General features: G+C 44.9%; 2 protein-coding genes and 1 long non-coding RNA gene across 4 annotated transcripts; 2 read left to right on the forward strand and 1 right to left on the reverse strand.

Moving 5' to 3' along the window:
- The first annotated feature begins 1,589 nt into the window (after window positions 1–1,589).
- Window positions 1,590–4,599, forward strand: LOC100283591 (protein COQ10 A). Of its 2 annotated transcripts, none has more exons than XM_035961463.1 (4): window positions 1,590–2,264; window positions 2,374–2,569; window positions 3,977–4,108; window positions 4,174–4,599. In XM_035961463.1, the coding sequence occupies exons 1-4, from the start codon at window positions 1,951–1,953 to the stop codon at window positions 4,240–4,242; spliced, it is 711 nt and encodes a 236-aa protein (XP_035817356.1). In that variant the 5' UTR covers window positions 1,590–1,950; the 3' UTR covers window positions 4,243–4,599. The 2 variants fall into 2 exon arrangements, with proteins under 2 accessions (XP_035817356.1, NP_001149964.2); NM_001156492.2 differs by having other exon boundaries at window positions 1,694–2,264; window positions 4,190–4,566.
- Window positions 4,600–6,526: 1,927 nt separating this feature from the next.
- On the forward strand, window positions 6,527–8,047 carry LOC100192611 (Core-2/I-branching beta-16-N-acetylglucosaminyltransferase family protein). The gene is made up of 3 exons (NM_001137826.1): window positions 6,527–7,111; window positions 7,189–7,365; window positions 7,435–8,047. The coding sequence occupies exons 1-3, from the start codon at window positions 6,565–6,567 to the stop codon at window positions 7,938–7,940; spliced, it is 1,230 nt and encodes a 409-aa protein (NP_001131298.1). The 5' UTR covers window positions 6,527–6,564; the 3' UTR covers window positions 7,941–8,047.
- A 293-nt stretch (window positions 8,048–8,340) lies between these two features.
- On the reverse strand, window positions 8,341–9,930 carry LOC103636609 (uncharacterized). The gene is made up of 4 exons (XR_002264518.1): window positions 9,839–9,930; window positions 9,692–9,724; window positions 9,406–9,542; window positions 8,341–9,317 (listed from the first exon to the last, which is right to left on the reverse strand). It is a non-coding gene; the product is annotated as an uncharacterized lncRNA (long non-coding RNA).
- Window positions 9,931–26,086: the final 16,156 nt, after the last annotated feature.

The raw sequence follows: 26,086 nt of genomic DNA on the forward strand, positions 1-26,086 counted from the left end.
TTAAAAAAGTTCTTACCATTTAGTCTTAGATGTGTCATTAGTTTTATAACTGGACTATATTTAATATTGTAGTAGACATTCAAATATCTGATATGATACAAGCTAAACTTAAGTCTCTAGAACCAAACACCTCTGAGTCGAGTTACATCGTTGTAACTGACATTGTTGTCCACCGAAAGTATATCCCATGAGTTCTTAGGTATATGTGGCATGGTGATCCGACAGAGACTCCAATCTCATCACACACACTAAGAGGGTGTTTAAATGTACTAGAGCTAATAATTAGTTGGCTAAAAAATTCTAGTGAAATTAGCTAGCTAACAAATAGACAACTAAAAACCCGTTTGGTTTGAGGGACTAAAGATTAGTCCCTCCATTTTAGTCTTATTTAGTTTTTAAATTGATAAACGGTGGGACTAAAACAGTGACTAAACTATTTTAGTCTCTAGTCTATCAAGAGGTGATTAAAAGGGACTAAACCATATAAATTCCACTTTTGCCTCTCCTTTATTGCAGTTGCACTAATGATGGGAGAATGCTAAGGAGTATTTTATCTCTCTTATGATTTATTTAATATATTTTGAATAGTTTTAGTTCCTAGAACCAAACATGGTAGGGACTAAACTTTAGTCTACTAACTAAACTTTAGTCTCTGGACTAAAGGAACCAAACATGGCCTAACTATTAACTAATTTACTAAAAATAACTAATAGTTAAACTATTAACTGGGATGTTTGATGTCTCATACTAATTTTAGTCACTTATAAGTTCTAATGCATTTAAATACCTCTATGTTTTCAACTATCAAGATCATGTAAGATCATATATAACGTGATTGGTTGGCTTCTCTACTCATGCACTTGAACCCGCGGAGACTCGAAGCATTGTTTGTTTGGTTGACTTATCTCCTCAAATAGGCTCCCTGCATGCAAGTCGTACACCGTACCAGGCTCTGCACGAACCGCGGGCGGGACCATCTCCCCGCATGCAGGCTCACCGCACGCTTAAGCACAGAAATCGAGATATTTTTATTTTGCTTTTCTATTTATATCTTCCAATTAAAAGATTTAATCATTGAATCCATTTAATATTTGTATTCCTCAGATTTTTATGAACAAAACTAAATCACTCATGATAAATATATAAAGATTTATTTATACACTCTTCACAAATACACATTTCGGTGCAACCAATCAAACTAAATCTATGTCTAATTTGCACGAGTCTATACACATAACCAAACAAAAGTGTTTGCAAAAAAATCATCTTGGTTCTGCTAATACTGGCTAGACTTATACAGTAACCAATCACATAGATAGGGAGCCTGCAATCACACGACTTCCAGAGAGAAAGAAAAGAAACTCATGGTCGGTAATAGTTACTGAATTCTGAACTCTCGAGCAAAGGTCAAATTCGGCAACCAGACGTGTCACTTGACGCTTGGACAGATCAGCCAGAAACGCTGCGGGGAGCCGGGGACTGGACATGGGCATGATCTCCGTGCCGTGCGCAAGTGCGTAACCAATCCGGCGATAACACCACGCTTAAAAAAATCCGACAACGCGTAGGAGCCTCCAGGCGCACCGCGCAAAGCGAGCCAGCGGCGACGGCGTGACTCGTGAAAATCCTCCGTAGTACGGTAGTAGGCAGTAGGCACCAAGCCACCAACCGAAACCAACAGCCCAGGCCACCACGCCTTCCCTTCGCCTCGCGGCTCGGCGTCCCGTCCCGTCCATCCTATACTGCCCCCAAATCCGGCTTGCCCCGCAAACCAAGAGCTCCAGTTCCTCTTCCTCACGCCTCTCTGCCGTGCCAATCCCTCCTCCGGCCCTCTCTCCAGGCTCCAGCGCTTTCTCCGGCGACGCCGGCACCGCCCCTAGACGCTTCCCGAATCTAGGGTTCCCCTTTCCCGCCGTTGACGGCCGGATCGCGCCCAGAGGAGCCTCCGCGATGCTGCCGTGCGCGAGGTCGGTGCTTCGGAGGAGGGGGCTGGCGTCTTCCCTCCTGCGGATGTGCGGCGGGGAGGGCCAGTGCTCCACCGGCACGGGGGAGCTGGTCGCCAATGCCAGGTGTGCGAGCACGCTGGCCGCGCTCGGCGGCGGCGGGCGCGTGCTCGAGCGCGGCGCCAGGTGGGCATATCTGCAGACCGGCGTGATTGGCGCGGGGCGGATGGCGCGCACGCAGACCAGGTGTTTTCTCGGCTGCGGCGACGGGGAGGAGGGGGGCGTACTCTCCAAGGTCTACGAGGAGAGGCGTGTGATGGGGTATGCGGTCAATCGAGAGTTGCCTTATGGTTGTTCTGGAAATTGATTTATAATAACGTGGAGATCGTTGGTGGCTGTGGTGCTCTTGTGATTGCTTTGGTGAGCTCAGGTACTCGCCAGAGCAGATGTTTGCCGTTGTCGCGGCAGTGGACCTCTACGAGGACTTTGTGCCGTGGTGCCAGCGATCCAGGATTGTTAGGCGGCATGACGATGGCTCATTTGATGCTGAGCTCGAGATTGGATTCAAGTTCCTTGTTGAAAGCTATGTCTCCCGTGTGGAGATGGAGAAGCCCAGGTATATCAAGGTGAGGATTCTGAAATGAACATGTGGTTATGACATACCCGTATGGAATGAAGACAATAACATCTTGTATATGGAAACGGTCTACTTTCAAGGCTCATCACACAGAGGACCCTTTTTTTAACAAATCAAACAGGACGTTTGATTTGTTACCTATTTGTGCCTATATTTCTTAGCATGCTTATAAGTTATAGGGAATCCACTAGCATAATTTATCTATCTGCAGAACCTCTAGTATGATTTAATTGTTTGTTTGTGATGTTGAGTAGCAAATGGATATACTATTCAGATAAAGTTATTATCATGTGCTCTCACCTTTCTATTCAGAACCTCTAGTATGATTTAATTTACTATTCAGATCAGTGTACTTCTAGATTGGTTTCTTATTTGTTTGGCTGGCATAATTTCTTATGGAACCTTGTATGTTTCCCTAGAAGACCTGCAAGTTATAAATACTTTTTGTATGGATAATGTTCTTAAATTCAAATAAATCTTAGATACATTTGGACATTTTGTGCTCCTGAATACTGACTTTGTGGAAGTTAAAGTTTCCTGTTAAAAATGTCAATAGTTATGCTTTTGGCGATGTCGTTAATTGATATTTCATTATTTATTTGCACTGAAAAAGTTCTATGCTCTTGTTCTGCCAAGTGGTTTGGTCACATCTCAAAATCATTACCTTAGCTGAACTAGCAATAAGCGCCAGTTTTGTGTTACGTGATAGCTTTTAATTGCTAGGGATCTCAATTCTCAAGTTAGTCTTTCGTTAGGTACACTAGATTAAAAATTCACATAAACTAATATGAGCTTATACTCTAGATTTAGTATTCATGTTACCACAATATGGGAGACATCTGAAATTTCTGCCTTACTTAGAGGCTGCATGTACCATACTATTTGAACAGAAAGTATCTTCATACTACTTCCGTTCTCGAATATTTGTCGACCGCTAGTTCATTTTTGGACTAAACCGTGACAAATAAAAAAGAACGGAGGGAGTATTATATATATCATACTACCAACCATCTGCCCAGAGTAGCACTTTTTTTTTTGAATAGCTTTGGTGAACTGTTGTATTTGTTAATTAACTGAAAATTTATATATTTTTTTTGTTCAACCAAGATGTCCTATAGTATCAGTTTCTGGAAGATAGTTTGATGTGTCTGTGCTGATTGTGCCACAGAAAATGCTGTTCTAGGCCTCTAGGAATATGAATTTCTTGTACTTATAGTGTCTTCTGAGTACAATTATTTTGCAAATTATGGTTCTGTGTTAATATCAGAGTGGCATTTTTTCTTGAAAGGAACTGATGTGGTAGTTTTTTCTCTATCCTGCATTTGTCATTTTGTTTATGCTTGAGAAAATTGCATTATGTTGTTTTATGTTTCTTACATGTAATGACTACATGCAGACGACAGCATCTGAAAGTGGACTTTTTGATCATTTGATAAACGTTTGGGAATTTAAGCCTGGTCCTGTTCCAGGGACATGTGACCTCTACTTCTTAGTTGATTTTAAGTTTCAATCACCACTGTATCGTCAGGTAAATCATGTTTTTAATGATACTGCATTAACTTATCATATGCAGATATGTCTCATACAGTACAGATATTTATAATCTCAGGTTGCATCAATGTTCTTCAAGGAAGTTGTTTCTCGACTAGTGAGCTCATTTAGTGACCGTTGTTTTAGAATATATGGCCCTGCTGTTCCAGTGCTGGAAAACACTTATGGACAAGGAAGATGAAGCCGTTATGATTCAATTTCGAAGGATGAATCCTTTGTGGATCTCTGGGAATTCCTTGTAGTCAAAGCATAATCCTTCTATAATTGGTGGTAGTGCCATTTAGGGCGCCATCAGTCAAGGAAATCGGTCACTTTTGAGTTCTCACTCATGGCTATTTCTGAGGTTATTTTTTCGTCTATTTCTAAATTCGGTTCACATGTATACAACGAAATGGCCATTTCTTACGATTATTTACCAAGCCATTCAGTCAATCAGATTCTGATGTTCTGTTTGTTGAAGCATATGCATTCAAGACTCTGTTTGCAAGTGTGCGTGTTACACCTCGTCAAGAAAAAAAAATGGTATCTAGAGGCCAAGTTTATGCACCACGTTATGAAAATAATTTAGGACGAGCTATTATTTGCTAATGAATCGGCTCAGGAACATGTAGAGCTTTTGCTGCCTGATTGGGCTGACAATGGCAAGTGGCCAAGAGCCAATTTGATTTGTATGACAAGAGTCATTTGATTTTTTTGATTTATAAACGACGGCACTTCACCCAGAACCTAAAAACAGAATAATCAAAAGAGCGCATACGCCGAGTCTGGGCTATACTGCTGAAAGTTGGTCCGATGCTGATGCTGATCGATATTGCAAAAAGTTGTTAGGGTGCTTTGGTTGTGTTTTTGGAAAATTTTCACTTAAAAAAAATAAAAGCCAACTAAACTCTTGTTTGGAACCTCCAGAGGTAGCTCTTAAAATTAGCTGTAGAGCACCTCTAACTAATACCTTAAATTAGTTTATTAGCTGATCTAGCTAACAATTTGTAGCTAGCTAACTGTTGACATCTTTTTAGGTCAAACACCAAATGAACCTATGGCCTTGCGCTCAAACACCAAACGAGCCTATGACCTCGCACGACATGCACAACCTTAGGGGTCCCCTTCCGATATGTGTTCTCCGACTGAAAGACGTCTGTCCTTTATAGACGGGCCGTCGCAACCACTTAATTCGATCTGCTAAATTCCATGAACCGTCCACTGAAATATCTCTACATGCAACCGTCTGAGATCTCGCACGTAACGTGCGTGCTATTACTCCTGGTTGACGTGACAGTCTAGGTGTGATATTTGATAACCAAATAAAAAAAAGACAAAAACTAAACTGACGTTTAGAATTCGTCACGACGCGATCACACATCGTCACAAGTCATAAGTCACGCGATAAATAACCCGAAACGCGAGCGAGCACGCGCGTGGCAGTCTCCATAGCTGTTTATTTGTCTCATGTGAAGAGTAGAGAACACTCCCACGTATAAGCTGATTCTCTCTCATCTAAATGGACGATCTGGAAATAAAGTCTCGTGCCATCTCTACACATCACCTTGACTTCTTTATTTAATTGGGTCACCCACTAGTGAACCTAATTCCAACAAGAGTATCCAGAATTATTGCACTCACGCATATCCGCGGTCCGTATTTAGGTCGTATTTGTTTCCTTATAAGATTGTATAATCTAGCTTATAGATTATATAAACATCTAATAAATTACTTATAGATTATTATAATATAGGTATCTAGATTATATAAACTATCTAATATAAATCTATATTGTTTGTTTGGCTCTTAATTTGTTTAAGCTAAAATATATAATTTGGAGAGTAAAGAAATATGGTCTTAGAAACTGGAGACCCCTTTTCACATGCGGGACCTGAGGGGGTGCCTGCTGGCTGCTGGACGGCTGCATTGCACGGCACCCAGCCTTGCGGGCTGAGCCGGGCCGCTCGGCGTTCCTCGGTAGTTGTCCAAACACAATCAATCCTGTGCAAGCTGACCCGAGCTCGAGCCTCGGTTGTGGCTTGTGTCGGATCGCCCGCGTCAGCAATTGAAACGTTCCACCGCCGGCTCGATACTTGGCATTGTCGATTGTCTCCGTAGTCCGTACCTTCCCTTCGCTATCGTACATTCAATCATTTCTGAATTTCTTCCGTTCCCCGCCGGCCGGCTCCCGTCCGTCCTTGGACGCACGTCCTCCACTACGCGTCTCCATGTGCGCCGCGCGTAGCGCAGCAACAGAAAAAACAAGTGATAAAAAAAATGATACTATCAATGATGCGTCAGGGCTTATGTTTGCTCCTCCATCCGAGTTCGGTTGCCAGCTCGAGCGTTGACACTTGCAGGTTTTACCAGTAGCAGGAGCCGCCCCCCGCGTATCGCACGGTCTTCCCACCCAACCCAAGGAATAGGATCCCAAGCTCTCGATCGGCGTCCACCATGGGTGCCTCTTGGATCACGACATGCTCCCCGTGGTCCGCGTTCGCGACGCTGGCCGCCCTCACGACCAGCGCTCTGGTGCTCGGCTACGTGTCCAGCTCCTTGCTCGGCCAACAGGCCGCGTACGAGTACGACGACGCGTACAGCCCGGACGCCGAGCCGTCCGGGCCGGCGGCGCCGCCTAGGCGGGGGGCCGGATACCCGCCGGTGTTCGCGTACTACATCACGGGCGGGCGCGGGGACTGCCTCCGGATGACGCGGCTGCTCAAGGCCGCGTACCACCCCAGGAACCGGTACCTGCTGCACCTGGACGCCGGGGCCGGCGCCTACGAGCGCGCGAGGCTGGCCAGGTACGTCCGGTCGGAGCAGGTCTTCCTCGAGTACGCCAACGTGCACGTCGTCGGCAAGGGGGACGCGCTCGACGGCCGCGGCCCGTCCGCCGTCGCCGCGGTGCTACGCGGCGCGGCCGTCCTGCTGAGGGTCGGCGCGGAGTGGGACTGGCTCGTCACGCTTAGCGCCGCGGACTACCCTCTCGTCACGCAGGACGGTGAGTTTCATTCAGGCTGCCACTTTGCGTGTCGTGTCCTGTCCTGCCGCTGACAGCTTCTGTGCCTGCCAATGCAGACCTGCTCTACGCCTTCTCCTCCGTGCCGAGGGACCTCAGCTTCATCGATCACAGGCCCGATTCTGAAACCCATCACGTGGTTGTTCTCGACCAGAATCTTCTGCAGAGCACGAACGCCGAGATCTCCATCGCGTCGGGGCACCGGGAGAAGCCCGACGCGTTCGACCTCTTCCGAGGTATATCTAGCTAGCTCTGTGTGCATTTCTCGATCGTACCACCGCGGCAACTGACGTACGGCGCATCAGGTTCTCCCTGGCCGATACTGAGCCGGGCGTTCACGGAGCACTGCGTGGCCGCGCCGGACAACCTGCCCCGGACGCTGCTCATGTACTTCAGCAACTCGCTCGAGGCCAAGGAGTTCTACTTCCAGACGGTCATGGCCAACTCCCCACGCTTCAGGAACAGCACTGTCAACCACAGCCTCCGGGTCAACGTGCCGCCGCCGCCGCCGCAGAGCGCGGGCCAGCAGGCGCGGTACGACGCACTGGTCGCCGGCGGCGCGGCCTTCGCCGGGCGGTTCGGAGACGACGAGGCGCTGCTGCAGAGGATAGACGAGGAGGTGCTGCGGCGCCCGCTGGACGGCATCACGCCGGGCGAGTGGTGCGCGGTGGGTGGCGGCGAGGACGGCGCGGGCGAGTGCTCGGTCGGGGGCGACATCGATGCTGTCAGGCAGGGCGCGGCGGGGAGGAAGCTGGCAAGCTTGATGGCCGGCCTCGTGGGTACTGCGCCGTGCGGCGGATGCAACAGCTAGCTAGGTTAGGCGCGCCGGCAGCCGATAGAGGAGAAATCTCATACATTTGCTTGCTTATTGTGGACAAGCCGGCTGACAGTTCGATTAATTCTTTGTGTTTCCACATCAATTCCCTTGTGCTATTTTGTACCTAACGAATGAACGATTCAACGGCTGGCTACAAAAACAAAAAGCCGTCTCGCACCGCGATCACCAGCAATACAAATCTTGCACCACGATTTTGGCTGAGTTGTTGCTTCAAAAAAAAAAAAAACTAACTTAAGCTATATGAGAATCTTGTGGATTATAAAGTTGTTTAGTTCAAACAAGTATAATCCCGATCTTCTGTCTATATTAGTTATATACTCGTGCGTTGCTACGAAACTAATATAATAAAAATATATTGATATAAAAATAATAATTGTTATTCTATACTTTTATTAGAATCACTAAAAATAAATATTTACATATCTTAAAAGATATAGTATAATGTCTTAGCACCCACTTTAAATAACACTAATAAAATTATAGAATAACAATTAATATTTTTGTATATATACCTACTGTCTAGTCAAATTGAAGTAACTAACATACAAATTCAAAGCATGCATTACTCACAGTTTTTTCATCTCGAACTGTGCTCAAGTATGCAACATGCAAATCTCAAGTACAATAATGACAATTTGTGAGCATGTAACAAAAAAAGCGTTTATAATCAAATGGCGGTCATCAAGAATATAGTGCCATACAGTTATATTTTGCATGACATGACTAACGTTAGAAGAATAAAGCGAAAAAGATAAAAATAAGTCCCACTCAGTGGTTTTATATAGAAGCAAGAACTTATTATGTGGAGCAAAGAATCGAAGCAATGCAAATAACAAGGACCCATCAATTCCCAAGAAAATCGGAACGTAGGAGAAAACACTGTCAAAAAATATAGGGCTTGTTTCTTGCGGCTTGCCGCGGTTTTAATTTAGCTGAGAACACAACGAAAAAACAAATTCAGAATAAGGTTTATATGTGCAATACTTGTTCATTTCATCAGGAACCGGGAGTTTAAGATCAGAGAAAGAACCACTTCCAACACTTACACGCTACGACATGTACTTGAATCAAATTCAGAAGGCACATTTCCACTACCTATGGGCTATATTTGCAAAATATTGTATTGATTTTACCAGCTTCAAATAGCTTAGGTGACTCTTGCGTTAGATTCACATAAATTATCTATAGAGAAAATTTAATTAGCCAACATATAGGTCTCAGTTACCTTTTAAGGTTATATACAAAACCTTCCTTGTTACCACTGTATTTAACAACAATGTTCTTGTGAGTAATAATGTTCTTGTGAGTGTAAAGGTTTCTCATTGTTTTTGTCAGTTTCCCCAACAAAACCTGCTCAGAGGGAAAATGGCTCCATTATTTCAAAAGAATATAGAAAGAATTTGTGCAAGTCTTTGATGGCGGGATGAGGATCGCTTACCATTACCGGAGACGAAGCCGAGCAACTGAAGAAGACAAGGAAATAGAGGGGAACTTTTAAGCAGCTGATATCTGATCAGTCCCCTTAATCCTTCCACTTGGCTAAGTACATGAATTCCACATTGGTCTCCTTATCCTCTGTCAGGTCAACCAATGCACTCTGATTAGTGTGCACATTGATTTTGTTCACCCAGTCGTTGTTGTATAGGATATTATTGAAGATGGTGTGCCTGTATGAATCGTGTCCATCGTAAAAAGAAAAGGCAGAAGCAAGCTAGAATTGTCACCTGGGTCGCACAACTTGTAGAACTTCTTCACATCTACGCATCACGGAGACATCAAAGCAAACGAAACTGTAAGCCACGAATCTCACTGTAAAATCCAGAGCGAAAAAACAAACTGTGCGAACAGGAGGGAGAAAGAGGGAGAGATACAGGTGGTGTGTGCCTTGAGAATGTCGCTTGAAACGATTAGTCTCTGCGGGCGGCAGCAGGGGATCTGGGACTGGGCGTAGCAGCAGAGGATCTAGGTCTAGCGGTAGGGGGCTGTTTGGTTGTTGACCAAATAAACCTAATCAAAATTAGGCAGCTAACTAAAGCTAGGCTACGCCAAAATTAGGCTATGTTTGACTTGTGGCCAAAATGCAATATGGTCAAACGAAACTTTGGGAGTCAATTTGGCGGCCCAGATTTTGGTTAAGAATTGGCAAAATTTTACATTGGCATGGCCAAAATTTTCTGGACATGACCAAAATTTGGCCTCCAACCAAACATGTGTCAAATTGACTTGCCAAGGCCAATATTTGGCCTGCCAACCTTGGCCCTACATCCAAACACACCTCTAGTGCCGCTTGAAGCCCAGGTAGAAAGATGGAGGATCGGGCGCTGTGGCCTCACGCACATGCTCACCTCTCGTTGGGATGCGAGGCTGAAAGGGAAATGTGTCTTTGGGCAATTTCTTTTATGTTTTGGTGATTAAGTGCCCAACACATTTAAGTGAGTTGATTATGTGCCAAACAAGCAAGAAGTGCAAATCATGTAACAAGGTATGTTTCTAGACTTAGCACATTGTTCTGAGTACTAACACATATTGTCAAAGTGCTAGAAACAGAGAAAAGAAGAAAAGAAAAAAGATGAAAAAGACTTGGCTTGGTACAGCCAAAGTCCTGCTCGGCTTGGCACACCGGACTGTCTGGTGGTGCACCAGACAGTGTCCGATGCGCCAGGCCAGCCTCCGGTGAACAGGCCACTCTCGAGAAAAACCGGCGGCGTACGGGTATAATTCACCGGACTGTCCGGTGAGCCAACGGCCGCCAGTGCAAAGGTCGGCCGCGCAATCCGCGGGCGACGCGTGGCCCGCGCCAACGGTCGACAGGGGGCACCAAACAGTGTCCGGTGCGCCAACTGCCACGGATCTACAACGGTCGTCTGCGCCAAAATAGGAAAGAGATCTGCATCGGACCGTCTACAGTGACTGTCCGGTGGTGCACCGGACTGTCCGGTGCACCACCCGACAGAAGGCAACTTTGGCCTTCCTTGTTGGCCTCCAACGGCTCCTAGCTGTCTTGGGGCTATAAAAGGGACCCCTAGGCGCATGGAGGAGACACCCAAGCATTCAAGAAACATTCTAAGCCTCCAAGACTCCAACTTCGCGCATTTGATTCTTTGAGATAGTGACTTGAGCTCCATTTGAGTTGTGAACTCCGTGGGTTGTGTTTTGAGCTCAAGTTGTGACTTGTGTGCGTGATTGTGCTGTGATTTTATTCTTGTGTGTGTTGCTCTCCCCTCCCTTACTTCTATACATCTTTTGTGATCATCATTGTAAGGGTGAGAAGCTCTAAGTTGTGGAGATTCCTCGCAAACGGGAGAAAGACAAAGAAAGGAAAAACCGTGGTATTCAAGTTGATCATCGGATCACATGAAAGGGGTTGAGTGCAACCCTCGTCCATTGGGACGCCACAACGTGGAAGTAGGCAAGTGTTACTTGGCCGAACCACGGGATAAAAATCGTGTGTCTCTTGTGTGCTTTACCTTTGATTATCCGTGTTCACAAGAACTCGTTTCAAGCTACTTAGCCGTTCTAACTTACATAACAAAGTTTTTGTGGCTATTAGTGTTGAATTTCCCAGGATCACCTATTCACCCCCCTCTAGGTGCTCTCAATTGGTATCGGAGTCGTTCTCTTCATCTAAGGGACTAATCGCCCGAATAGATGGATCCTAAGGGAAAGGAGATGGTGGTCAACGACGAGGAGAAGGAGTCCCTCTTCAACGAGCCAAGGGACGACAAGCCCACTGACTCTGGCTCGAGTCATAAGAAGAAGGACGAGAAGAAGAAGAGACGCATCAAGAAGATTGTCTACTACGACAACGACGAATCCTCTTCTTCACCAAGAGACGACGACGATGGCGATTCTTCATCAAAGAAAAAGACGGATAATCAAAACTATTCCTTTGATTATTCCTGCATTCCGTACAATTCAAATGCCCATTTACTTTCTATTCCTCTAGGAAAACCCCCACACTTTGATGGAGAGGATTACTCATTTTGGAGCCATAAAATGCGTAGTCATCTATTTTATCTTCATCCTAGCATTTGGGAAATCGTGGAGAATGGAATGCATTTTGATAGTACGGATAATCCTGTGATGATTAATGAACACATTCATAAGAATGCACAAGCTACCACTGTTTTGCTAGCATCTTTGTGCAGGGATGAATATAACAAGGTTAGTGGCTTGGACAACGCCAAGCAAATCTGGGATACCCTCAAGATCTCACATGAGGGAAATGATGCCACTATGATCACCAAGATGGAACTGGTGGAAGGTGAGCTGGGGAGGTTTGCCATGATCAGGGGAGAGGAGCCAACTCAAACATACAACAGGCTCAAGACCCTGGTCAACAAAATTAGGAGCTATGGAAGCACAAGATGGACGGACCACGACGTCGTCCGACTAATGCTAAGGTCATTTACGGTAATTGACCCCCATCTTGTCAACCTTATTCGCGAGAATCCCAGGTACACCGAGATGACGCCCGAGGAGATTCTTGGGAAGTTTGTGAGCGGGCGCATGATGGTGAAGGAGGCTCGATATGTGGACGATGCTCTAAACGGTCCACTACCCGTCCACGAGCCTCAAACCATTGCCCTCAAAGCAACCAGCAACTAGGAGAAGCTACCAAGCAAGGTGGCACAAGTGGAGGCCGCAGGCCTCAACGAAGATGAGATGGCACTTATCATCAAGCGCTTCAAGACCGCATTGAAAGGACGCAAGGAGTACCCCCAACAAGAACAAAGCAAGGGGAAAGCGCTCCTGCTTCAAATGCGGTAAGACTGGTCATTTCATAGCACAATGCCCCGATAATGATGATGACCAGGAACAAGAAAAGCATGGGAAGAGGGAGAATAAGAAGGTCTACAAGAAGGTGAAGGGCGAGGCGCACCTTGGTAAAGAATGGGATTCAGACTGCTCTTCATCTGACTCCGACGATGAAGGACTGGCAGCCTCGGCCTTCAACAAGTCTTCACTCTTCCCCAACGAACGCCACACTTGCCTCTTGGACAAGGAAAAGAAGGTGAGTGTTCGATATTCCCCTAAGTACTCTACTTCTAGTGATGAGGATTCTAGTGATGATGAAGTAGATTACTGAAAGTCGCCTAGAGGGGGGTGAATAGGGTGAATCTGAAATTTATAAACTTAAGCACAACTACAAGCCGGGTTAGCGTTAGAAATATGAATGAGTCCGAGAGAGAGGGTAAAAAACAAATCGCAAGCAAATAAAGAGTGAGACACAAGGATTTGTTTTACCGAGGTTCGGTTCTTGCAAACCTACTCCTCGTTGAGGTGCTCACAAAGATCGGGTCTCTTTCAACCCTTTCCCTCTCTCAAACGGTCACTTAGACCGAGTGAGCTTCTCTTCTTAATCAAACGGGACACAAAGTCCTCGCAAGGACCACCACACAATTGGTGTCTCTTGCCTCGGTTACAATTGAGTTGATCACAAGAAAGAATGAGAAAAAGAAGCAATCCAAGTGCAAGAGCTCAAATGAACACAAGTCACTATCTCATAAGTCACTATTTGATTTGGAATGAACTAAGGACTTGGGAGAGGATTTGATCTCTTTGGTGTGTCTTGTATTGAATGTTATAGCTCTTGTAAGGTGTGAGAAGTTAGAAAACTTCGATGCAATGAATGGTGGGTGGTTGGGGGTATTTATAGCCCCAACCACCAAACTAGCTGTTTGGTGAAGGCTGCTGTCGCATGGCGCGTCGGACACTATCCGGTGCGCCTGCCACGTCACCTGGCCGTTGGATTCTGACCGTTGGAGCTTCTGTCTTCTGGGCCACCGGACGGTCCGGTGGTGCACCGGACAGGCACTGTTCAGTGTCCGGTGCGCCATCTGGCTCTGCTCTGACTCTGGCGCGCACTGTAGCGCATTTAATGCCTTCTGTAGACGACCGTTGGCGCGAAGTAGCCATTGCTCCGCTGGCACACCGGACAGTCCGGTGCTACACCGGACAGTCCGGTGAATTATAGCGGAGTGGCTCCGAGAATTCCCGAAGGTGAGCAGTTTGGAGTTGGAGTCCCTGGTGCACCGGATAGTCCGGTGCGCCAGACCAGGGCACACTTCGGCTGACTTTTGCTCTCTATAATTGAATCCTTTTTCAGTCTTTTTATTAGTTTGTTGTGAACCTTTGGCACCTGTAGAACTCATAATCTAGAGCAAACTAGTTAGTCCAATTATTTGTGTTGGGCAATTCAACCACCAAAATCAATTTAGGAAAATGTGTAAGCCTATTTCCCTTTCAATCTCCCCCTTTTTGATGATTGATGCCAACACAAACCAAAGCAAATATAGAAGTGCATAATTGAACTAGTTTGCATAGTGTAAGTGCAAGGGTTACTTAGAATTGAACCAATATAAATTTTCATAAGATATGCATGGATTGTTTCTTTATTTTAACATTTTGGACCATGCTTGCACCACATGTTTTGTTTTTGCAAATTCTTTAGTAAATTCATTTCAAAGTCCTTTTGCAAATAGTCAAAGGTAAATGAATAATATTTTGAGAAGCATTTTCAAGATTTGAAATTTTCTCCCCCTGTTTCAAATGCTTTTCCTTTGACTAAACAAAACTCCCCCTTAATAAAATCCTCCTCTTAGCGTTCAAGAGGGTTTTAGATATTAGTTTTACCAATTTGAAATTCTATCAAAAATAAGATACCGATTGAAAAATCATCAATTGAAAAATCTTTTCTTAACTCAAATTTTTGAAAATTGGTGGTGGTGCGGTCCTTTTGCTTTGGGCTAATATTTTCTCCCCCTTTGGCATGAATCGCCAAAAACGGATACTTGAGTGAAATATAAGCCCTTTTACTTTCTCTCCTTATGGTAAATAACATATGAGTGAAGATTATACCAAAGTTGGAGAGTGGCGCGGAGCGACGGCGAAGGATGCGTAAGTTGATGGAGTGGAGTGGAAGCCTTTGTCTTCACCGAAGACTCTAATTCCCTTTCAATCTATGACTTAGTTTGAAATACACTTGGAAACACATTAGTCATAGCACATGAAAGAGATATGATCAAAGATATATCTATGAGCTATGTGTGCAAAATATCAAAAGAAATTCCTAGAATCAAGAATATTTAGCTCATGCCTAAGTTTGGTAAATGTTTGTTAATCTAATGGCTTGGTAAAGATATCGGCTAATTGTTCTTTGGTGTTAATATATGCAATCTCGATATCCCTCTTTTGTTGGTGATCCCTTAAGAAATGATACCGAATGGCTATGTGTTTAGTGCGGCTGTGCTCAACGGGATTATCCGCCATGCGGATTGCACTCTCATTATCACATAGAAGAGGAACTTTGGTTAATTTGTAACCATAGTCCCTAAGGGTTTGTGAGAGCACCTAGAGGGGGGGGGGGTGAATAGGTGATCCTGCGAAACTTAAACTTATAGCCACAAAAACTTGTTAAGTGTTAGCACAATAATCGCCAAGTGGCTAGAGAGGAGTCTCAACAAAACACAATACCACAAGAGATCAATCACAGAGATGACACAGTGGTTTATCCCGTGGTTCGGCCAAGACCAACGCTTGCCTACTCCACGTTGTGGCGTCCCAACGGACGAGGGTTGCAATCAACCCCTCTCAAGCGGTCCAAAGACCAACTTGAGTACCACGGTGTTTTGCTTTGCCTTTCAATATCCCGTTTGCGAGGAATCTCCACAACTTGGAGCCTCTCGCCCTTACACTTGAGATTCACAAAGAAATACGGAGTAAGGGAGGAACTAGCAACGCACACAAGACTCAAAAATCAGAGCAACAGCACGCACACAAGTCGCAACAAGAGCTCGCAACACAACTCAATGAGTTCACAACTCAACAAGAGCTCTAGATGCTATCACAATGAACCAAATGCTCGGAATCGATGTCTTGGTGCTTAGGAATGTTGTAGGAATGCTTGGTGTCCTCCTCCATGCGCCTAGGGGTCCCTTTTATAGCCCCAAGACAGCTAGGAGCCGTTGAGAGCAAATCTGGAAGGCTGATCTTGCCTTCTGTCGACTGGTGCACCGGACAGTCCGGTGCACACCGGACACTGTCCGGTGCCTGATTTCTTTCCTTAAACGGCGCAGCCGACCATTGGCCGCCAGAGAGCCGTTGGCGCACCGGACATGTCCGGTGCACACCAGACAGTCCGGTGCCCCCTTCTAGCCGTTGGCTCGGCCACGTGTCCCGCGCAGATCGTGCGGCCGACCGTTGGCCCGGCCGACCGTTGGCTCACCGGACAGTCCGGTGCACACCGGACAGTCCGGTGAATTATAGCCGTACGTCGCCGGTAAATTCCCGAGAGCGGCCAGTTTGCCCGAGTCAGTCTGGCGCACCGGACACTGTCCGGTGCACCACCGGACAGTCCGGTGCTCCAGACCGAACAGCCTTTTGGCTGTACACAGCCAACTTTTCTCTGACTCGATTTCTCCTGTTTCAAGCACTTAGACACAATACATTAGTCTTCAAAACAATGTACTAAGGCTTAGAAACATACCTTTACTCTTGATTTGCACTTTGTCCATCCATGGGTATAGATTCACATTTAAGCACTTGTGTTGGCACTCAATCACCAAAATACTTAGAAATGGCCCAAGGGCACATTTCCCTTTCAGTTTGCCTCATCCAAAGCAATTGCGCGCAACAATGGCCTGCGGCAATATACTCGGCTTCGGTAGTAGAAAGAGCTACAGAATTTTGCTTCTTTGAAGCCCAAGACACGAGAGACCTTCCCAAGAACTGGCAAGTCCCCGATGTGCTCTTTCTATTAATTTTACACCCCGCCCAATCGGCATCCGAATAACCAATTAAATCAAATGTGGATCCCCTGGGGTACCAAAGGCCAAACTTAGGAGTATAAACTAAATATCTCAAGATTCGTTTCACGGCCCTAAGGTGAACTTCCTTAGGATCGGCTTGGAATCTTGCACACATGCATACGGAAAGCATAATGTCCGGTCGAGATGCACATAAGTAGAGTAAGGAACCTATCATTGACCGATATACCTTTTGATCTACGGATTTACCTCACGTGTCGAGATCGAGATGCCCATTAGTTCCTATGGGTGTCTTGATGGGCTTGGCATCCTTCATCCCAAACTTGTTTAGAATGTCTTGATTGTACTTCGTTTGGCTAATGAAGGTCCCCTCTTGGAGTTGCTTCACTTGAAATCCTAAGAAGTACTTCAACTCCCCCATCATAGACATCTCGAATTTTTGTGTCATGATCCTACTAAATTCCTCACATGTAGATTCATTAGTAGACCCAAATATAATATCATCAACATAAATTTGACATACAAACAAATCATTTGCAAGTGTTTTAGTAAATAAAGTAGGATCGGCCTTTCCGACTTTGAAGCCATTAGCGATAAGAAAATCTCTTAGGCATTCATACCATGCTCTTGGGGCTTGCTTGAGCCCATAAAGCGCCTTAGAGAGTTTATATATGTGGTTAGGGTACTCACTATCTTCAAACCGGGAGGTTGCTCAACATAGACCTCCTCCTTGATTGGTCCATTGAGGAAAGCACTTTTCATGTCCATTTGATAAAGCTTGAAGCCATGGTAAGTAGCATAGGCAAGTAAAATGCGAATTGATTCTAGCCTAGCTACCGGTGCATAGGTTTCACCGAAATCCAAACCTTCGACTTGTGAATATCCCTTGGCCACAAGTCGGGCTTTGTTCCTTGTCACCACACCATGCTCATCTTGCTTGTTACGGAAGACCCACTTGGTTCCTACAACATTTTGATTAGGACGTGGAACTAAATGCCATACCTCATTCCTAGTGAAGTTGTTGAGCTCCTCTTGCATCGCCACCACCCAATCCGAATCTTGAAGTGCTTCCTCTACTCTGTGTGGCTCAATAGAGGAAACAAACGAGTAATGTTCAAAAAAATGAGCAACACGAGATCTAGTGGTTACCCCCTTTTGAATATCGTCGAGGATGGTGTTCACGGGGTGATCTCATTGAATTGCTTGGTGGACTCTTGGGTGTGGCGGTCTTGGAGCTTGTTCATCTTCCTCATCTTGATCGTGGGCATCTCCCCCTTGATCATTGCTCTCCTCTTGAGGTGACTCATCTTCTTGATCTACTCCATCATTTTGAGCCTCATCCTCATCTTGAGTTGGTGGAGATGCTTGCTTGGAGGAAGATGGTTGATCTTGTGCTTGTGGAGGCTCTTCGGATTCCTTAGGACACACATCCCCAATGGACATGTTCCTTAGCGCGGCGCATGGGGCCTCCTCATCATCTAGCTCATCAAGATCAACTTGCTCTACTTAAGAGCCGTTAGTCTCATCAAACACAATGTCACAAGAAACTTCAACTAGTCCAGTGGACTTGTTAAAGACTCTATATGCCCTTGTGTTTGAATCATATCCTAGTAAAAAGCCTTCTACAGCCTTAGGAGCAAATTTAGATTTTCTATCTCTTTTGACAAGAATAAAGCATTTGCTACCAAAGACTCTAAAATATGAAACTTTGGGCTTTTTACTGGTTAGGAGTTCGTATGATGTCTTCTTGAGGATTCGGTGTAGATATAACCGGTTGATGGCGTAGCAGGCGATGTTGACCGCCTCGGCCCAAAACTGATCTGAAGTCTTGTATTCATCAAGCATGGTCCTTGCCATGTCCAATAGAGTTCTATTCTTCCTCTCCACTACACCATTTTGTTGTGGGGTGTAGGGAGAAGAGAACTCATGCTTGATGCCCTCCTCCTCAAGGAAGCCTTTGATTTGTGAGTTCTTGAACTCCGTCCCGTTGTCGCTTCTTATTTTCTTGGTCCTTAAGCCGAACTCGTTTTGAGCCCGTCTCAAGTATCCCTTTAAGGTCTCTTGGGTATGAGATTTTTCCTGCAAAAAGAACACACAAGTGAAGCGAGAATAATCATCCACAATAACTAGACAATACTTACTCCCGCCGATGCTTATGTAAGCAATCGGGCCGAATAGGTCCATGTGTAGGAGCTCGAGTGGCCTATCAGTCGCCATGATGTTCTTGTGTGGATGATGAACACCAACTTGCTTTCCTGCCTGACATGCGCTACAGATCCTGTCTTTCTCAAAATGAACATTTGTTAGTACCAAAATGTGTTCTCCCTTTAGAAGTTTGTGAAGATTCTTCATTCCAACATGTGCTAGTCGACGATGCCAGAGCCAGACCATGTTAGTCTTAACAATTAAGCAAGTGTTGAGTTCAGCTCTATCAAAATCTACTAAGTATAGTTGACCCTCTAACACTCCCTTAAATGCTACTGAATCATCGCTTCTTCTAAAGACAGTAACACTTATATCCATAAAAAGACAGTTGTAACCCATTTTACATAATTGCGAAACTGAAAGCAAGTTATAATCTAAAGAATCTACAAGAAAAACATTGGAAATGGAATGGTCAGGTGATATAGCGATTTTACCCAATCCTTAGACCAAACCTTGATTTCTATCCCCGAATGTGATAGCTCGTTGGGGATCTTGGTTTTTCTCGTAGGAGGAGAACATTTTCTTCTCCCCTGTCATATGGTTTGTGCACCCACTGTCGATGATCCAACTTGAGCCCCCGGATGCATAAACCTACAAAACAAATTTAGTTCTTGATTTTAGGTACCCAAACGGTTTTGGGTCCTTTGACATTAGATACAAGAACTTTGGGTACCCAAACACAAGTCTTTGACCCCTTGTGCTTGCCCCCAACATACTTCGCAACTACTTTGCCGGATTTGTTAGTCAAAACATAGGATGCATCAAAAGTTTTAAATGAAATGTTAGAATCATTTGATGCAATAGGAGTTTTCTTCTTGGCAATTTAGCACGGGTTGATTGCCTAGAGCTAGATGTCTCACCCTTATACATAAAAGCATGATTAGGGCCAGAGTGAGACTTCCTAGAGTGAATTCTCCTAATTTTGTGCTCAGGATAACCGGCGGGGTACAAAATGTAACCCTCGTTATCCTGAGGCATGGGAGCCTTGCCCTTATCAAAGTTAGACAATCTTTTAGGAGGGGCTTTAAGTTTGACATTGTCTCCCTTTTGGAAGCCAATGCCATCCTTGATGCCAAGGCGTCTCCCACTATAGAGCATGTTTCTAGCAAATTTAAAATTTTCATCTTCTAAGTCATGCTCATTAATTTTGGCATTAAGTTGAGCTATGTGATCATTTTGTTTCTTAATTAAAGTTAGGTGATCATGAATAGCATCAACATTAATGTCTCTACATCTAGTGCAAATGGAAACATGCTCAATGGTAGATGTAGAGGGTTTGCAAGATTTTAGTTCTACAATCTTAGCATGTAAAATGTCATTTTCACTTCTAAGATTGGAAATGTAAGCATTGCAAACATCTAAGTCTTTAGCCTTAGCAATTAATTTTTCATTTTCAATCCTAAGGCTAGCAAGTGTATCATTCAATTTTTCAATCTTAGCAAGCAAGTTAGCATTATCATCTTTAAGATTGGAAATTGAATCATCACATACATTTGAATCAACCTTAGCAATTAAACTAGCATTCTCATTTCTAAGGTTGGTAATAACATCATGGCAAGTGCTTAGCTCACTAGATAGTTTTTCACATTTTTCTACTTCTAGAGCATAAGCATTCTTAACCTTAACTTGCTTCTTATTTTCCTTAATTAGGAAGTCCTCTTGAGAGTCCAAGAGTTCATACTTCTCATGAATAGCACTAATTAATTCATTCAACTTTTCTTTTTGTTGCATGTTTAGGTTGGCAAAAAGGGTGCGCAAGTTATCCTCCTCATCACTAGAATTATCTTCATCACTAGAGGATGCGTATTTAGTGGAGGATCTTGATTTTACCTTCTTCCTTTTGCCGTCCTTTGCCATGAGGCACTTGTGGCCGACGTTGGGGTAGAGAAGTCCTTTGGTGACGGCGATGTTGGCGGCGTCCTCGTCGGAGGAGGAGTCGGTGAAGCTCTCGTCGGAGTTCCACTCGCGGCACACATGGGCATCGCCGCCCTTCTTCTTGTAGTATCTCTTCTTTTCTCTCCTCTTTCCCTTCTTGTCGTCACCCCTGTCACTATCACTTGATAATGGACATTTTGCAATGAAATGACCGGGCTTACCACACTTGTAGCAAACTTTCTTGGAGCGGGACTTGTAGTCCTTCCCCCTCCTTTGCTTGAGGATTTGGCGAAAGCTCTTGATGATGAGCGCTATTTCCTCGTTGTCGAGCTTGGAGGCGTCGATGGGGAGTCTACTTGATGTAGACTCTTCCTTCTTCTCCTCCGTTGCCTTGAATGCGACCGGTTGTGCTTCGGGCGTGGAGGGGCCATCCTGCTCGATGATTTTCTTTGAGCCTTTGATCATCAACTTAAAACTCACAAATTTTCCTATCACTTCCTCGGGAGACATTACTGTGTATCTAGGATCACCACGTATTAATTGTACTTGCGTAGGGTTAAGAAAAATGAGTGATCTAAGAATAACCTTGACCATTTCATGGTCATCCCATTTTTTGCTCTCGAGGTTGCGCACTTGGTTCACCAAGGTCTTGAGCCGGTTGTACATCTCTTGTGGCTCCTCCCCTTGGCGAAGCTGGAAGCGACCGAGCTCCTCCTCGATCGTCTCCCGCTTGGTGATCTTGGTCACCTCGTCTCCTTCGTGCGCGGTCTTGAGTACGTCCCAAATCTCCTTGGTACTCTTCAATCCTTGCACCTTGTTATACTCCTCTCGACTTAGAGAGGTGAGGAGTATAGTGATGGCTTGGGAGTTGAAGTGCACGATTTGGGCCACCTCGTCCTCATCATAATCTCCATCCCCTACGGATGGTACATATACACCAAACTCAACAACATCCCATATGCTTTTGTGGAGTGAGGTTAGGTGATATCTCATCATATCACTCCACCTAGAATAATCTTCACCGTCAAATGTCGGTGGTTTGCCTAATGGGACGGAAAGTAATGGAGTATGCTTAGGAATACGAGGATAGCGTAGGGGGATCTTACTATACTTCTTGCGCTCTTGGCGCTTAGAAGTGACAGACGAGGAGTCGGATCCGGATGTAGAGGGCGATAAAGAGTCGGTCTCGTAGTAGACTACTTTCTTTATTTTCTTCTTCTTCTCGCCACTCTTGTGCGATCGAATGCGTGAAGGGGATCCATCCTTTTTTTTGTTGGCTGACTCCCTTGATGGAGCCTTCCCGTGGCTTGTAGCGGACTTCTCACCGCCGATCACCATCTTCTTGGCGTGATCTCCCGACATCACTTCGAGCGGTTAAGCTCTAATGAAGCACCGGCTCTGATACCAATTGAAAGTCGCCTAGAGGGGGGTGAATAGGGTGAATCTGAAATTTATAAACTTAAGCACAACTACAAGCCGGGTTAGCGTTAGAAATATGAACGAGTACGAGAGAGAGGGTAAAAAATAAATCGCAGGCAAATAAAGAGTGAGACACAAGGATTTGTTTTACCGAGGTTCGGTTCTTGCAAACCTACTCCTCGTTGAGGTGGTCACAAAGACCGGGTCTCTTTCAACCCTTTCCCTCTCTCAAACGGTCACTTAGACCGAGTGAGCTTCTCTTCTCAATCAAACGGGACACAAAGTCCCCGCAAGGACCACCACACAATTGATGTCTCTTGCCTCGGTTACAATTGAGTTGATCACAAGAAAGAATGAGAAAAAGAAGCAATCCAAGCGCAAGAGCTCAAATGAACACAAGTCACTCTCTCACAAGTCACTATTTGATTTGGAATGAACTAAGGACTTGGGAGAGGATTTGATCTCTTTGGTGTGTCTTGTATTGAATGCTATAGCTCTTGTAAGGTGTGGGAAGTTAGAAAACTTGGATGCAATGAATGGTGGGTGGTTGAGGGTATTTATAGCCCCAACCACCAAACTAGTCGTTTGGTGAAGGTTGCTGTCGCATGGCGCACTGGACACTATCCGATGCGCCTGCCACGTCACCTGGCCGTTGGATTCCGACCGTTGGAGCTTCTGTCTTCTAGGCCACCGGACAGTCCGGTGGTGCACCGGACAGTCCGGTGGTGCACCGGACAGGCACTGTTCAGTGTCCGGTGCGCCATCTGGCTCTGCTCTGACTCTGGCACGCACTGTAGCGCATTTAATGCCTTCTACAGACGACCGTTGGCGCGAAGTAGCCATTGCTCCGCTGGCACACCGGACAGTCCTGTGCTACACCGGACAGTCTGGTGAATTATAGCGGAGTGGCTCCCAGAATTCCCGAAGGTGAGCAGTTTGGAGTTGGAGTCCCTGGTGCACCGGACAGTCCGGTGCGCCAGACCAGGGCACACTTCGACTGACTTTTGCTCTCTTGAATCCTTTTTCGGTCTTTTTATTGGTTTGTTGTGAACCTTTGGCACCTGTAGAACTCATAATCTAGAGCAAACTAGTTAGTCCAATTATTTGTGTTGGGCAATTCAACCACCAAAATCAATTTAGGAAAAGGTGTAAGCCTATTTCCCTTTCAATTACTCTAGCTTGTTCAAAGGATTAGATAGAGCTAAGGTAGAAAAGATCAATAAATTAATTGACGCTCTAAATGAAAAGGATAGATTGTTAGAAAAACAAGAGGATATTTTATATGAGGAGCATGATAAGTTTGTTAGTGTGCAAAAATCTCTTGCTTTAGAATCTAAGAGAAATGAAATGCTATCTTCTGAGTTATCTGCTTGCCATGAATCTATCTCTAGTTTAAAGATTTTGAATGATGATTTAAATGCTAAGCTAGAGGTAGCTAATAAATCTAGTTCATGTGTAGAACATGTTGTAATTTGCAATAGATGCAAGAATTTTGATATTGATGCTTGTGATGAACATCTTGCGTCCATTGCTAAATTAAATGATGAAGTGGCAAGTCTTAATGCTCAACTTAAGACTTGCAAAATTAATTTTGATCAATTAAAATTTGCTAGGGATGCCTACACCGTTGGTAGACACCCCTCAATTAAGGATGGGCTTGGCTTTCAAAGGGAAGCCAAGAACTTAACAAGCCATAAGACTCCCATTCTCAACAAGGAGAAAGGGAAGGCCCCTATGGCTAGTGGTACTCAAAGGAATCATGCTTTCATTTATAATGATAGAAAATTTTCTAGGAATGCTCATTATAATAGGAGTTATGATCATGATGCCTTTAATTCACATGCTATGATTGCCTCTAGCTCTACTTTTGTGCATGGTAGAAGTAGGCCTAGGAGAAATCATGTTATGCATCATGTGCCTAGGAGAGTACGTAATGAACCTGCTACCATTTACCATGCTTGCAATACTTCGTTTGCACTTGTATGTAAGAATGAAAAAGTAGTTGCTAGAAAGTTGGGATCCAAATGCAAGGGAGACAAAACTTGTATTTGGATTCCAAAGGCTATTGTAACTAACCTTGTAGGACCCAACAAGAGTTGGGTACCTAAAACCCAAGCGTAAATTGTCTTGCGGGTTTATGCATCTGGGGGCTCAAGCTGGATTATCGACAGCGGATGCATAAACCACATGACGGGGGAGAAGAAGATGTTCACCTCCTACGTCAAGAACAAGTATTCCCAGGATATGATCATCTTTGGAGATGGGAACCAAGGCAAGGTCAAAGGCTTGGGCAAGATAGCCATCACCAACGAGCACTCCATTTCAAACGTATTTCTAGTAGAGTCGCTTGGTTACAATCTCCCGTCTGTAAGTCAATTGTGCCACATGGGCTACAATTGTTTGTTTACAAATATTGATGTTTCTGTCTTTAGAAGGAGTGATGGTTCATTAGCGTTTAAGGGTGTATTAGACGGCAAACTCTACTTAGTTGATTTTTCGAAAGAGGAGGCCGATCTAGATGCATGCTTAATAGCTAAGACTAGCATGGGCTGGCTGTGGCATCGCCGTCTAGCACATGTTGGGATGAAGAACCTTCATAAACTTCTAAAGGGAGAACATGTGTTAGGACTAACCAATGTCTGCTTCGAGAAAGACAGACCTTGTGCAGCTTGTCAGGCAGAGAAACAGGTGGGAAGCACTTATCACAACAAAAATGTGATGACAACATCAAGACCACATGAGCTTCTTCACATGGACCTCTTCGGACCCGTCGCCTACCTTAGCATCAGGGGAAGTAAGTATGGTCTTGTAATTGTAGATGACTTTTCCCGCTTCACTTTGGTGTTCTTTTTGCAGGATAAATTAGAAACCCAAGGGACTCTAAAGCGCTTTCTAAGGAGGGCTCAAAACGAATTTGAGCTAAAGGTGAAAAAGATAAGGAGCGACAACGGGTCCGAGTTCAAGAACTTACAAGTCGAGGAGTATCTTGAGGAGGAAGGTGTCAAGCATGAGTTCTCCGCTCCCTACACACCACAACAAAACGGTGTAGTAGAGAGGAAGAACAGGACGCTTATCGACATGGCGAGGACGATGCTTGGAGAGTTCAAGACGCCCGAGCGGTTTTGGTCGGAAGCTGCGAACACAGCTTGCCATGCCATAAACCGGCTCTATCTGCATCGTCTCCTCAAGAAGACCTCCTACGAACTCCTTATCGGTAACAAACCCAATGTCTCTTACTTTCGTGTATTTGGGAGCAAATGCTACATTTTGGTGAAGAAAGGTAGACATTCCAAATTTGCTCCCAAAGCTGTAGAAGGGTTTTTACTAGGGTATGACTCAAATACAAAGGCGTATAGAGTCTTCAACAAATCATCAGGTTTGGTTGAAGTATCTAGCGATGTTGTATTTGATGAGACTAATGGCTCTCCAAGAGAGCAAGTTGATCTTGATGATATAGATGAAGATGATGTTCCAACGACCGCAATACGCACCTTGGCGATTGGAGATGTGCGACCACAAGAACAACAAGAGCAAGATCAACCTTCTTCCTCAACAATGGTGCATTCCCCAACTCAAGATGATGAACAGGTCCATCAAGAAGAGGCGCGTGATCAAGGGGGAGCACAAGAAGAACAAGTTATGAAGGAAGAAGCACCACTGGCCCCTCCAACTCAAGTCTGAGCGACGATTCAAAGGAATCACCCCGTTGACCATATTCTAGGTGACGTAAGCAAGGGAGTAACAACTCGCTCACGTTTAGCTAATTTTTGTGAGCATTACTCGTTCGTCTCTTCTATTGAGCCTTTCAGGGTAGAAGATGCCTTGCAAGATCCGAACTGGGTGTTGGCCATG

The sequence above is a fragment of the Zea mays genome, chromosome 8, assembly GCF_902167145.1.
Source record: "Zea mays cultivar B73 chromosome 8, Zm-B73-REFERENCE-NAM-5.0, whole genome shotgun sequence".
Classification (NCBI taxonomy): domain Eukaryota; kingdom Viridiplantae; phylum Streptophyta; class Magnoliopsida; order Poales; family Poaceae; genus Zea; species Zea mays.